The 16,270-nt window shown below is 48.2% G+C and overlaps 1 protein-coding gene across 2 annotated transcripts in view; it reads right to left on the reverse strand.

The window, feature by feature from the left end:
* LOC124022275 (copine-4) overlaps positions 1-16,270 on the reverse strand; it is a 110,325-nt gene that overhangs the window by 12,388 nt on the left and 81,667 nt on the right. The window contains exons 9-13 of one of the 2 annotated variants that reach the window (XM_046337197.1): positions 12,795-12,881; positions 10,082-10,141; positions 2,152-2,285; positions 1,778-1,832; positions 1,072-1,123 (exon numbers count right to left, since the gene is read on the reverse strand). In XM_046337197.1, coding sequence (XP_046193153.1) covers positions 1,072-1,123; positions 1,778-1,832; positions 2,152-2,285; positions 10,082-10,141; positions 12,795-12,881 — 388 coding nt within the window. The remainder of the gene's footprint in view (positions 1-1,071; positions 1,124-1,777; positions 1,833-2,151; positions 2,286-10,081; positions 10,142-12,794; positions 12,882-16,270) is intronic. The other variant, XM_046337198.1, reaches the window with a different exon arrangement.

Here is a 16,270-nt window from a genome sequence, read left to right on the forward strand (position 1 = left end):
AGCCTCACTGTTCACAGTAAAACGGTCAGATAAAGCTGGTACAGCCTCACTGTTCACAGTAAAACACTCAAATAAAGCTGGTACAGCCTCACTGTTCACAGTAAAACGGTCAAATAAAGCTGGTACAGCCTCACAGTAAACGCTGCGGTTGCTGGCTCACCTCTCTAACCGTTACCCACCCCGGTGTCTGTGCGGTGGTTCTAACCCTCGGGGCTCATTATCTGACTACAGCACAGACCTGGCTTCTCTCCTCCAGACATGATGTCCCTGTGGGGCAGTCAGGGTATTTAGCATCAACAGTCCACTTTAATGTGAAGAAACGAAGGCTGGCTGCCACCAGGTTGATTGATGTACGTTGATCCCCTGTGGTGTGCGATGACAGCGGCTTCATCCAGGCCTGTCTGTGGGACTTTATGCAGGTCACCTTTGGCTGTTCAACATTTTCCTGAAACCGTTTCGATTCTGAACAAACTGTAGACTCACTGTTAAAACGTTTTATTGATGCATCCCTACAAAGTGTTTGGGCCGGCATGAAGAGAGAATATGATTAATGTGGTTTTATTATCTGGTTAATGTGTTATTAAAGATATGTGGTTTTATTATCTGGTTAATGTGTTATTAAAGATATGTGGTTTTATTATCTGGTTAATGTGTTATTAAAGATATGTGGTTTTATTATCTGGTTAATGTGTTATTAAAGATATGTGGTTTTATTATCTGGTTAATGTGTTATTAAAGATATGTGGTTTTATTATCTGGTTAATGTGTTATTAAAGATATGTGGTTTTATTATCTGGTTAATGTGTTATTAAAGATATGTGGTTTTATTATCTGGTTAATGTGTTATTAAAGATATGTGGTTTTATTATCTGGTTAATGTGTTATTAAAGATAAATTTATGCTTTTAATATTTAATAGTTATTCAGTGCAAGGGGAAATTGACCCCAATTTTGCCAATTTAAGGTAACAACCCACCCCAGAGCTGGTGATGAGCATTTGAAATAAAGCATTTTGACAGTCTGATTTCAAAGCCAGGGTGAACCTCTAATCTGTTTGAGGCGAAGCACCTACCTGCACATTCTGGGTTTTCCTCATTAAAATTCACTGCAAAATCATGAGAAACCTGGAGGAAGATGAAAAATATGGACGATTGATCATCATGGAACAGTGAGGCAAAGGAACACACACACACACGCACACACACACACACACACACACACACGCACACACACACACACACACACGCGCACACACGCACACACGCACACACGCACACACGCACGCATGCACGCACGCACACACGCACACTAACACAGAGTTGGCCAGAAGCAATCAATCATACAATCAAATGTAAAAGTCGACTGATGCATTTATGTAGGTTGGATAATGAGCATAATTGCGTGCCATGGTACCCCCCCCCCCCCCCCCCTCCTCTCTGGACCAGAGGCAGCATCATGTGTCAGCCAGGGGTAGCACCAGTTACCCAGGCAGAATGGCCAGTATTTCCTGCTGGGCAGTTCAGTGACTCAGAGAGTCAATCCAGCAGTAGAGAACCCTGGGTTGGACCGGCCCATTCTGTGTGACAGAACAGGGCAGAGCAGAGGCCAGCAGGGGCCAGCGGGGGCCAGCGGGGGCCAGCAGGGTGTCGTAATCACTACAGAAGCAGGAGAGCAGAGCCAGAGTCTCAACTCATCTCATCTTGTCACAGGAGTGATTATAACACCCTGCTGAGGCTGAGCCATAGCCCAACTCTATGAAAAATATGGTTGGAAATTACCTTGAAGTCGGGCGGAATCTGAGCGCCGAAGCCAAACGCTGGGAACATTTTGTCACTGGATTGAAATGCATGCAGGGATAGAAAACAAAAGAGTGATTAGAATTTGAGCGATGGCACACTGGATTCTGAGCCAGGGATGGTTATTTGAAACACATGCCCATAAACAAGTCCATTCTGCTGGTGACCCTGGACTACCATGGGCTCTGAATGACTTCTCATTTACATAACCTCTGAGTCACTGGACAACGAGAGGAAACTTTCACACACAAACTTTGAAAAGTTATTTTTTCAGGAGAGGAGGAATCAACATTGAAGTCACGAGCAACAGTCATTGCACAACATTTGATATAATAGCTGTTAACGATTGGCCTCACCTGTCGTAATCCTGGCAGATCTCCCCTACAGCGACCAGAGCTTTGAGGTACTCGTTAGGCTGGTATGGGTGGATGTAGTGTAGGGAGCAGCTGTTGTGAGGATCCCCGTTCGAGGCGGTGAAATCAATAGCTACCTGGGAAGACAAGTGGCAATCAAAGGGGAGTTTGACTCCAATTACATCAAATGTATGCACCTTCCCTTTACACCTCTCCCTCACTCTGACACATACACCATCCCACCTTCCCTTTACACCTTTCCCTCACTCTGACACATACACCATCCACCTTCCCTTTACACCTCTCACTCTGACACATACACCATCCCACCTTCCTTTTACACCTCTCACTCTGACACACACACCATCCCACCTTCCCTTTACACCTCTCAATCTGACACACACACCATCCCACCTTCCTTTTACCCCTCTCACTCTGACATATACACCATCCCACCTTCCCTTTACACCTCTCCCTCACTCTGACACATACACCATCCCACCTTCCCTTTACACCTCTCCCTCACTCTGACACATACATCATCCCACCTTCCCTTTACACCTCTCCCTCACTCTGACACATACACCATCCCACCTTCCCTTTACACCTCTCACTCTGACACATACACCATCCCACCTTCCCTTTACACCTCTCACTCTGACACACACACCATCCCACCTTCCCTTTACACCTCTCACTCACTCTGACACATACACCATCCCACCTTCCCTTTACACCTCTCACTCTGACACATACACCATCCCACCTTCCCTTTACACCTCTCCCTCACTCTGACACATACACCATCCCACCTTCCCTTTACACCTCTCACTCTGACACATACACCATCCCACCTTCCCTTTACACCTCTCCCTCACTCTGACACATACACCATCCCACCTTCCCTTTACACCTCTCCCTCACTCTGACACATACACCATCCCACCTTCCCTTTACACCTCTCCCTCACTCTGACACATACACCATCCCACCTTCCCTGTACACCTCTCACTCTGACACATACACCATCCCACCTTCCCTTTACACCTCTCCCTCACTCTGACATATACACCATCCCACCTTCCCTTTACACCTCTCCCTCACTCTGACACATACACCATCCCACCTTCCCTTTACACCTCTCACTCTGACACATACACCATCCCACCTTCCCTTTACACCTCTCACTCTGACACATACACCATCCCACCTTCCCTTTACACCTCTCACTCACTCTGACATATACACCATCCCACCTTCCCTTTACACCTCTCACTCTGACACATACACCATCCCACCTTCCCTTTACACCTCTCACTCTGACACATACACCATCCCACCTTCCCTTTACACCTCTCACTCTGACACATACACCATCCCACCTTCCCTTTACACCTCTCACTCTGACACATACACCATCCCACCTTCCCTTTACACCTCTCCCTCACTCTGACACATACACCATCCCACCTTCCCTTTACACCTCTCCCTCACTCTGACACATACACCATCCCACCTTCCTTTTACCCCTCTCACTCTGACACATACACCATCCCACCTTCCCTTTACACCTCTCCCTCACTCTGACACATACACCATCCACCTTCGCTTTACACCTCTCCCTCACTCTGACACATACACCATCCCACCTTCCCTTTACACCTCTCCCTCACTCTGACACATACACCATCCCACCTTCCCTTTACACCTCTCCCTCAATCATGACACATACACCATCCCACCTTCCCTTTACACCTCTCCCTCACTCTGACACATACACCATCCCACCTTCCTTTACACCTCTCACTCTGACACATACACCATCCCACCTTCCCTTTACACCTCTCCCTCACTCTGACACATACACCATCCCACCTTCCCTTTACACCTCTCCCTCACTCTGACACATACACCATCCCACCTTCCTTTTACCCTCTCACTCTGACACATACACCATCCCACCTTCCCTTTACACCTCTCCCTCACTCTGACACATACACCATCCCACCTTCGCTTTACACCTCTCCCTCACTCTGACACATACACCATCCCACCTTCCCTTTACACCTCTCCCTCACTCTGACACATACACCATCCCACCTTCCCTTTACACCTCTCCCTCAATCATGACACATACACCATCCCACCTTCCCTTTACACCTCTCCCTCACTCTGACACATACACCATCCCACCTTCCCTTTACACCTCTCACTCTGACACATACACCATCCCACCTTCCCTTTACACCTCTCCCTCACTCTGACACATACACCATCCCACCTTCCCTTTACACCTCTCACTCTGACACATACACCCTCCCACCTTCCCTTTACACCTCTCCCTCACTCTGACACACACACCATCCCACCTTCCCTTTACACCTCTCACTCCGACACATACACCATCCCACCTTCCCTTTACACCTCTCACTCTGACACATACACCATCCCACCTTCCCTTTACAACCTCTCCCTCACTCTGACACACACACCATCCCACCATCCCTTTACACCTCTCCCTCACTCTGACACACACACCATCCCACCATCCCTTTACACCTCTCCCTCACTCTGACAGACACACCATCCCACCTTCCCTTTACACCTCTCACTCTGACACATACACCATCCCACCTTCCCTTTACACCTCTCCCTCACGCTGACACACACACCATCCCACCATCCCTTTACACCTCTCCCTCACTCTGACAGACACACCATCCCACCTTCCCTTTACACCTCTCACTCTGACACATACACCATCCCACCTTCCCTTTACACCTCTCACTCTGACACATACACCATCCCACCTTCCCTTTACACCTCTCCCTCACGCTGACACATACACCATCCCACCTTCCCTTTACACCTCTCCTCACTCTGACACACACACCATCCCACCTTCCCTTTACACCTCTCCCTCACTCTGACACATACACCATCCCACCTTCCTTTACACCTCTCCCTCACTCTGACACATACACCATCCCACCTTCCCTTTACACCTCTTACTCTGACACATACACCATCCCACCTTCCCTTTACACCTCTCACTCTGACACACACACCATCCCACCTTCCCTTTACACCTCTCACTCACTCTGACACATACACCATCCCACCTTCCCTTTACACCTCTCACTCTGACACATACACCATCCCACCTTCCCTTTACACCTCTCCCTCACGCTGACACATACACCATCCCACCTTCCCTTTACACCTCTCCCTCACTCTGACACACACACCATCCCACCTTCCCTTTACACCTCTCCCTCACTCTGACACATACACCATCCCACCTTCCCTTTACACCTCTCCCTCACTCTGACACATACACCATCCCACCTTCCCTTTACACCTCTTACTCTGACACATACACCATCCCACCTTCCCTTTACACCTCTCACTCTGACACATACACCATCCCACCTTCCCTTTACACCTCTCCCTCACGCTGACACATACACCATCCCACCTTCCCTTTACACCTCTCCTCACTCTGACACACACACCATCCCACCTTCCCTTTACACCTCTCCCTCACTCTGACACATACACCATCCCACCTTCCCTTTACACCTCTCCCTCACTCTGACACATACACCATCCCACCTTCCCTTTACACCTCTTACTCTGACACATACACCATCCCACCTTCCCTTTACACCTCTCACTCTGACACACACACCATCCCACCTTCCCTTTACACCTCTCACTCACTCTGACACATACACCATCCCACCTTCCCTTTACACCTCTCACTCTGACACATACACCATCCCACCTTCCCTTTACACCTCTCCCTCACGCTGACACATACACCATCCCACCTTCCCTTTACACCTCTCCCTCACTCTGACACACACACCATCCCACCTTCCCTTTACACCTCTCCCTCACTCTGACACATACACCATCCCACCTTCCCTTTACACCTCTCCCTCACTCTGACACATACACCATCCCACCTTCCCTTTACACCTCTTACTCTGACACATACACCATCCCACCTTCCCTTTACACCTCTCACTCTGACACACACACCATCCCACCTTCCCTTTACACCTCTCACTCACTCTGACACATACACCATCCCACCTTCCCTTTACACCTCTCCCTCACTCTGACACATACACCATCCCACCTTCCCTTTACACCTCTCACTCTGACACATACACCATCCCACCTTCCCTTTACACCTCTCCCTCACTCTGACACATACACCATCCCACCTTCCCTTTACACCTCTCACTCTGACACATACACCCTCCCACCTTCCCTTTACACCTCTCCCTCACTCTGACACACACACCATCCCACCTTCCCTTTACACCTCTCACTCCGACACATACACCATCCCACCTTCCCTTTACACCTCTCACTCTGACACATACACCATCCCACCTTCCCTTTACACCTCTCCCTCACTCTGACACACACACCATCCCACCATCCATTTACACCTCTCCCTCACTCTGACACACACACCATCCCACCTTCCCTTTACACCTCTCACTCTGACACATACACCATCCCACCTTCCCTTTACACCTCTCCCTCACGCTGACACATACACCATCCCACCTTCCCTTTACACCTCTCCCTCACGCTGACACACACACCATCCCACCCTCCCTTTACACCTCTCACTCTGACACATATACCATCCCACCTTCCCTTTACACCTCTTACTCACTCTGACACATACACCATCCCACCTTCCCTTTACACCTCTCACTCTGACACATACACCATCCCACCTTCCCTTTACACCTCTCACTCTGACACATACACCATCCCACCTTCCCTTTACACCTCTCCCTCACTCTGACATGTACACCATCCCACCTTCCCTTTACACCTCTCACTCTGACACATACACCCTCCCACCTTCCCTTTACACCTCTCCCTCACTCTGACATATACACCAACCCACCTTCCCTTTACACCTCTCCCTCACTCTGACACATACACCATCCCACCTTCCCTTTACACCTTTCACTCTGACACACACACCATCCAACCTTCCCTTTACACCTCTCACTCTGACATATACACCATCCCACCTTCCCTTTACACCTCTCACTCTGACACATACACCATCCCACCTTCACTTTACACCTTTCACTCTGACACACACACCATCCCACCTTCCCTTTACACCTCTCACTCTGACACATACACCATCCCACCTTCCCTTTACACCTCTCCCTCACTCTGACACATACACCATCCCACCTTCCCTTTACACCTCTCACTCTGACACATACACCCTCCCACCTTCCCTTTACACCTCTCCCTCACTCTCCACACCATCCCACCTTCCCTTTACACCTCTCACTCCGACACATACACCATCCCACCTTCCCTTTACACCTCTCACTCTGACACATACACCATCCCACCTTCCCTTTACACCTCTCCCTCACTCTGACATGTACACCATCCCACCTTCCCTTTACACCTCTCACTCTGACACATACACCCTCCCACCTTCCTTTACACCTCTCCCTCACTCTGACATATACACCAACCCACCTTCCCTTTACACCTCTCCTCACTCTGACACATACACCATCCCACCTTCCCTTTACACCTTTCACTCTGACACACACACCATCCCACCTTCCCTTTACACCTCTCACTCTGACATATACACCATCCCACCTTCCCTTTACACCTCTCACTCTGACACATACACCATCCCACCTTCACTTTACACCTTTCACTCTGACACACACACCATCCCACCTTCCCTTTACACCTCTCACTCTGACACATACACCATCCCACCTTCCCTTTACACCTCTCCCTCACTCTGACACATACACCATCCCACCTTCCCTTTACACCTCTCACTCTGACACATACACCCTCCCACCTTCCCTTTACACCTCTCCCTCACTCTGACACACACACCATCCCACCTTCCCTTTACACCTCTCACTCCGACACATACACCATCCCACCTTCCCTTTACACCTCTCACTCTGACACATACACCATCCCACCTTCCCTTTACACCTCTCCCTCACTCTGACACACACACCATCCCACCATCCATTTACACCTCTCCCTCACTCTGACACACACACCATCCCACCTTCCCTTTACACCTCTCACTCTGACACATACACCATCCCACCTTCCCTTTACACCTCTCCCTCACGCTGACACATACACCATCCCACCTTCCCTTTACACCTCTCCCTCACGCTGACACACACACCATCCCACCCTCCCTTTACACCTCTCACTCTGACACATATACCATCCCACCTTCCCTTTACACCTCTTACTCACTCTGACACATACACCATCCCACCTTCCCTTTACACCTCTCACTCTGACACACACACCATCCCACCTTCCCTTTACACCTCTCACTCTGACACATACACCATCCCACCTTCCCTTTACACCTCTCCCTCACGCTGACACATACACCATCCCACCTTCCCTTTACACCTCTCCCTCACGCTGACACACACACCATCCCACCTTCCCTTTACACCTCTCACTCTGACACATATACCATCCCACCTTCCCTTTACACCTCTTACTCACTCTGACACATACACCATCCCACCTTCCCTTTACACCTCTCACTCTGACACATACACCATCCCACCTTCCCTTTACACCACTCACTCTGACACATACACCATCCCACCTTCCCTTTACACCTCTCCCTCACTCTGACATGTACACCATCCCACCTTCCCTTTACACCTCTCACTCTGACACATACACCCTCCCACCTTCCCTTTACACCTCTCCCTCACTCTGACATATACACCAACCCACCTTCCCTTTACACCTCTCCCTCACTCTGACACATACACCATCCCACCTTCCCTTTACACCTTTCACTCTGACACACACACCATCCCACCTTCCCTTTACACCTCTCACTCTGACACATACACCATCCCACCTTCCCTTTACACCTCTCACTCTGACACACACACCATCCCACCTTCCCTTTACACCTCTCCCTCCCTCTGACACACACACCATCCCACCTTCCCTTTACACCTCTCACTCTGACACATACACCATCCCATCTTCCCTTTACACCTCTCACTCTGACACATACACCATCCCACCTTCCCTTTACACCTCTCACTCTGACACATACACCATCCCACTCTGTCTGCTCTGCTATCCTCTTCTACTCTGTTGGGCTTGTTCCCCCCCTCTCTCTTTTGTCATCTGTTATTCTTTCTCTCACGTCTGTGATCTATGGATACATTGTTCCTCGTTAGAAACGGTTAGAGGCAGAACGTTTCTCATCTGTTGTTCAGCCTGGCACAGAGAGAGAGCCTAACACTCTCGCAAAGGGATCTGAAGGAAGTATGGAACCCATTTAAATGTCAACATCAACCACGGTCGCCTTTTAGGTGGTAGGAATAAAAGGAAAAGTTAGTGTGCCATAAGAGCAAACACTTCCTGGTCAATTAAGTGTACCTCAGTAAGACCTCCCTTGAGAAGTAGTTTCACACAAACACTATTTACAGGCAGGGGGCAGAGGGCATCCCTTATCCAGAAAAACAACAGATAACTAGAACCCACGTGTTCACAGCTGGGAGATTCTTGAAAAGCTGCAGCTAAAGGCAGAGGTTTGTTTCCCAGGTGGTGAAAATGAACCATTCTAACTATCAGAACAAAAGAGGATTATTTATGTAAGCTCCCTAAGCTAATGCCTAGGCTTAAGCTCGGCAGGCTAACTCAGTCTTGTGGCACACACATGACCCTGGTTAAAACCCAGTCTGTCACATATGCGTCACCCAACTAAAAAGAGAATAATGAGGGCAGTGCCATTTTTTAAAAGTCATATGCATTATTTTGTGTATTTGAATACATTTTGGCATCCTGTGTGTGAATGTGTGAGTCATGCATGTTAGTGTGAGTGTCAGTGTGAACTCACTGTAAACTGGATCTGACAGCCTCCCATGATGTAATCCAGGAAGGAGTGCATCTTGATGATCTGTGGATGGGAGACAGCAGTTGAGGGCGGGGACCTCAGCTACCCACAGTGAGAATTGGCACCAATCACTTGGGGATGACATGACAGACACAGTAACTGACCACTTAGGAACATCTTATCCCTTATTCCAGCCAATTACAAAGCAGCTAGTTTAGCATGTTAGCCATTAGCTTTGAGAAAGCAGCTGGCTGTGGGTGTTGTTCATTATGTCTCTGTTACAACTGGTGTCACATGTTGGCCAGTGTTGGGAAATATCAGAGAGGAAGAAGTGGGGATTTACTCCGGCCAAAATCTGTCTACGTGAGATAAGCCTTTTTTTGGTCTATGTGAGTGTGTCGAATTACGAGGCTTATTTAATCTAACAGAAGTTAAATAATGTTTAGGCTGTTACAAATTATATAAGTGGATGAACATGGCATTCCGGCAACTTTAGGAAATACGACTTAGTTGTGCCTGTTGTTCACACACGTATCTGCCCTCTCATTAGCTAGAATCCTTCCACTTTATCTCGCCTCCTCCCACCTGCCTCCCATCTTTGAGAACATGGAAACTCAGCAAAAAGAAACGTCCTCTCACTGTCAACTGCGTTTATTTTCAGCAAACTTAACGTGCAAATATTTGTTTAAACATAACAAGATTCAACAACTGAAACATAAACCAAACAAGTTCCACAGACATGTGACTAACAGAAATTGAATAATGTGTCCTCCTCATGGACTGCACCAGATTTGCCAGTTCTTGCTGTGAGATGTTACCACACTTTTCCACCAAGGCACCTGCAAGATCCTGGACATTTCTGGGTAAATTGTCCCTCACCCTCACCCTCTGATCCAACAGGTCCCAGACGTGCTCAATTGGATTGAGATCCGGGCTGTATGAGATCCAAGCAGTATGGCTGGTGGCATTGTCATGCTGGAGGGTCATGTCAGAATGAGCCTCCACGAAGGGTACCACATGAGGGAGGAGGATGTCTTCCATGTAACGCACAGCGTTAAGATTGCCTGCAATGACAACAAGCTCAGTCTGATGATGCTGCAACACATCCCCCAAGACCACTACAGACCCTCCACCTCAAAATCGATCCCGCTCCAGAGTACAGGCCTCGGTGTAACACTCAGTGAAGAGCACTTTTTGCCAGCCCTGTCTGGTCCAGCGACGGTGGGTTTGTGCCCATAGGCGACGTTGTTGCCGGTGATGTCTGGTGAGGACCTGCCTTACAACAGGTCTACAAGCCCTCAGTCCAGCCTCTCTCAGCCTATTGAGGACAGTCTGAGCACTGGTGGAGGGATTGTGCGTTCCTGGTGTAACTCGGGCAGTTGTTGTTGCCATCCTGGACTCACTTATCACCTGTTAATTTCCCCCACTATATTTGTCAGTTCCGCAGCTCTGTTCCCTGCTGCATTGTATTGTTTTCTGATGCTGTTCCTGTCTCGTTCCATGTCCGTTATTTATTAAATGTTTTACTCCCCGTACCTGCTTCCTCTCTCCAGCGTCAACTCATGTGACAGAATGCAGCAGCCAACATACGAAGCATCGGGGATTACTGACATTCCGGTTGGTATGGTGGCATCGGCTCTGGGTCGCCACCAATGGAACCGGAGGTGCCTAGCCAGCTTGTCGTGCTTCCACGCCCTAGCTGACTCGAGAGGTTTCCTTGCCCCGGTTGGCTTGGAAGGCGCCCATCCCACATCGGGCCACAGCCGGATCGTCAATTCTTGTTTGCCCACCTGGTCCAGCATCAACATGTGACAGGTGCGATGTTCGGATGTACCGATCCTGTGCAGATGTTATTACATGTGGTCTGCCACTGCGAGGACGGTCAGCTGTCCACCCTGTCTCCCTGTAGTGCTGTCTTAGGCATATTACAGTATGGACATTGCAATTTATTGCCATGGCCACATCTGCAGTCCTCATGCCTCCTTGCAGCATGCCTAAGGCACGTTCACGCAGATGAGCAAGGACCCTGGACATCTTTCTTTTGGTGTTTTTCAGAGTCAGTAGAAAGGCCTCTTTAATGTCCTAAGTTTTCATAACTGTAACCTTAATTACCTACCATCTGTAAGCTGTTAGTTTCTCAATGACCATTCCACAGGTGCATGTTCATTAATTGTTTATGATTCATTGAACAAGCATGGGAAACCGTGTTTAAACCCTTTACAATGAAGATCTGTGAAGTTATTTGGATTTTTACTAATTACCTTTGAAAGACAGAGTGCTGAAAAAAGGACATTTATTTTTTTGCTGAGTTTATTTCCTTTGTTGGAGCGGTTACTCGACTATCTTCTCAATATAATTGATCGTCTTGGTAAGTAGCAATCTGCCAATAAAGACACTGAGAAAGGCCAGCACTTATTTAATGGGAATATGTCTGCATTAGCTAAACAACATTAGCTATTCCACAGTGTCTCCATGCAGACATAGTTGTCCCCAAAATGACACAAATTTTAAGGTCATCCGTGGGTTCAGCAGATGGAAGAAATATCATATTAGTCAGATTCCATCTGATCACAACCGTCTTTCACATCCATAACAGCAACATGATGATAAATGTTCTGGAACCGTCTGCCAATGAGACTTAGACATCAGGTTAGAGAAAGTGGTGGGCGGAGGAAGGATGGAATGAGGGTGTGAATGAGAGAGAGTCGTGAATCACCTTGCACTGATTGAGAATGACGATACCAGAGTTCTTGTAATTCTTCTTCTTCATCTGATACTTGGGGTTTATACACTCCCATTGGACCTGGCGTTGATCAAATATAAAAACACACTATCACAATAGGTACAGTATCATCCCTACAGTATGTGACTTGGTGGCGGGAGACTGACTGTGCTAAACAGAGATGAAAAAAATCATTTAAAAAATGACAGGATTGATAGACTATATCATCCCATGGGATAACATGGAGCGATGGTAGTGGAGGCCAGACAATGGAGTGAAAGAAAGCAATATGATCCACAGCAATGAGAAGATGCAAGGAAATGGAACTGTGGAGCGTGTTAGGGAGAATAATTAGCAAATCCAAGCAACAACAGCCTGACGAGGTTTGGTTTCAGGATCATTTGTTCATCACTAATGAGGGGAGCGTTATCCATTCATGCCTGTACAGATTAGCTCAGTCGTTTCAATCTGCTGCTCAAAAACAGAAAACAACTCCTGTGTTGAAATCCAACACTTTTCCTCTAAGGGTCATGGGAGAGAAAAAACGAAACATCAGTCACCTAATCGTCTCAGGGACAGGCTGTCCGTGCTGTTCTCTGTCGTTCTCTTCAGCTCACAAAACCGATTATATAACCATTATCATAAAAGTGGATACCCAACTAGTTGTAGCTCCATGAATGATTAGCAGATAATGGGTAAAAAAACTAGATATCTCCATCAGCCAAATCACCAATTTCAGTAGGAGTCAAAAGCCCCTGTGTATCCTACAGCATATGTGGCATTGGAGTCTAATGAAATGGGCCGTACTGTAACGGGTTTAATGCCAGCAGGTCCTGCAGTCTTCTTAAATTCCATGAAGGAGCCAATTAGTGGTGTGACCGGCCTTTAAAAGCTTGCTGCGTTTGAGGCCCGAGCACCGTAGGGTTTATTTAGACTATGAAGTGAGCCACATTGTAATATAATTAGCCTAGAAGCCTCAGCCTGGAGCTCCTTTTGTGTGCTAATGAAGACACAGCTGTCTGCCTGGGCCAGTCGGCGTGATGAAGGAGAGGCGTCCAGCGTTGTACGGCAGTACGTGTTGTCACCTGTCATCCTCACCATGAACGTCGACTAATTAAATGCATTCTTTCTTGTTCTTGTTCCAAGGGATGCTGTTCGGTTTGCAAAACTCTGGACATTAGGTAAAAACTTAAAATGTCTTAAAACAGTCTCCTCAAACTGTCTCTTTAAGTGGTGATGAAGTCTGATCTCTATTAAAAGAGTAAAAAATAAATCTGTCTATATCAAAGTGCCTTCAATTGAAATCAAGGTTAAGTACCCTTTGACCTTTCAGGGCTGCAGTCCCATTATCATTTTACAGACATACTCATCATAAATGTAGCTGAAAATACAAGTTATACAAATGGAATTATAGATATACCTTTCCTTAATGCAACCGCTGTGTCAGATTTCAAAAAAACTTTACGGAAAAAGCAAACCATGCAATAATCTGAGACGGCGCCCAGAAAATAAATAAAATTATCCACCAGGTTGGAGTCAACAGAAACCAGAAATCACATTATAAATATTCCCTTACCTTTGATGATCTTCATCAGAATGCACTCCCAGGAATCCTAGTTCCACAATAAATGCTTGATTTGTTCGATAATGTCCATTATTTATGTCCAAGTAGCTACTTTTGTTAGGGCTTAGGTATACAAAACGCCCGTGCAGGTCCATCCGAATGTCGGACGAAAACTTCAAAAAGTTATATTACAGGTCGAAGAAACTTGTCAAACTAAGTATAGAATCAATCTTTAGGGTGTTGTGGAGAGTTCTCCAACTGGAGAATTCCTTTGTGTGTAGAGTTTGGATTTCATCTCAGGTTTTTGCCTGCCATATGAGTTCTGTTATACTCACAGACATCATTCAAACAGTTTTAGAAACGTCAGAGTGTTTTCTATCCAATATTAATAATAATATGCATATATTAGCAGCTGGGACTGAGGAGCAGGCCGTTTACTCTGGCCACCTCTAGGCAACTTTCATCCAAGCTACTCAATACTGACCCTGCAGCCATAAGAAGTACGGTAAGGGTTATGGTTAAGGTTAGGGTGAGGGTAGGGGTTAAGGTTAGGGTAGGGATGTCACAAGGATGCCGAATAGCACTAAACATGGCTCAATGGATCCATTACCAAAGCATTCTGAGCTTGAAGGAAACGGCAAGGATTATTTCCCAAACACACCAGGCAGGACAGAACTTTCACTCTCTCACACCCTTGTCCTCCATACAGTGAAGGAGAGAGTGCTGATTTCTGAATTACACTGGTACAGAGAGAGAGACAGAGGAGACGGTGGCTACCGGATTATGGGTAGGCTGAGAGAGATCCATTGTCATTTGTTTGGTTTTTCCTGAAGACTTCTGTCCTACTCTTCCCTGTGGAGCGTTGAAATATCCTCAGCACTCAATGAGAGAAGTAAGTATCTCCTCCGGGGGAGGAAAATGTCCTGAGCCCCAAATGGCCCCATGCCACTGCATTTGGTCATGTCCTCCAGAAAGAGGACGCTACCCTCTGGTCACATCCCCCAGAGAGAGGACGCTACTCTCTGGTCACATCCCCCAGAGAGAGGACGCTACCCACTGGTCACATCCCCCAGAGAGAGGACGCTACCCTCTGGTCACATCCCCCAGAGAGAGGAAGCTACCCTCTGGTCACATCCCCCAGAGAGAGGACGCTACCCTCTGGTCACATCCCCCAGAGAGAGGAAGCTACCCTCTGGTCACATCCCCCAGAGAGAGGACGCTACCCTCTGGTCACATCCCCCAGAGAGAGGATGCTACTCTCTGGTCACATCCCCCAGAGAGAGGACGCTACCCACTGGTCACATCCCCCAGAGAGAGGACGCTACCCTCTGGTCACATCCCCCAGAGAGAGGACGCTACCCTCTGGTCACATCCCCCAGAGAGTGGAAGCTACCCTCTGGTCACATCCCCCAGAGAGAGGACGCTACCCACTGGTCACATCCCCAGAGAGAGGAAGCTACCCACTGGTCACATCCCCAGAGAGAGGACGCTACCCACTGGTCACATCCCCCAGAGAGAGGACGCTACCCACTGGTCACATCCCCCAGAGAGAGGACGCTACCCACTGGTCACATCCCCCAGAAAGAGGACGCTACCCACTGGTCACATCCCCCAGAGAGAGGAAGCTACCCACTGGTCACATCCCCCAGAGAGAGGACGCTACCCACTGGTCACATCCCCCAGAGAGGAAGCTACCCTCTGGTCACATCCCCCAGAGAGAGGAAGCTACCCTCTGGTCACATCCCCAGAGAGAGGAAGCTACCCTCTGGTCACATCCCCCAGAGAGAGGACGCTACCCTCTGGTCACATCCCCCAGAGAGAGGAAGCTACCCTCTGGTCACATCCCCCAGAGAGAGGACGCTACCCTCTGGTCACATCCCCCAGAGAGAGGACGCTACCCTCTGGT

This window comes from Oncorhynchus gorbuscha, unplaced genomic scaffold, assembly GCF_021184085.1.
Source record: "Oncorhynchus gorbuscha isolate QuinsamMale2020 ecotype Even-year unplaced genomic scaffold, OgorEven_v1.0 Un_scaffold_1314, whole genome shotgun sequence".
NCBI classification, from domain to species: Eukaryota; Metazoa; Chordata; class Actinopteri; order Salmoniformes; family Salmonidae; genus Oncorhynchus; species Oncorhynchus gorbuscha.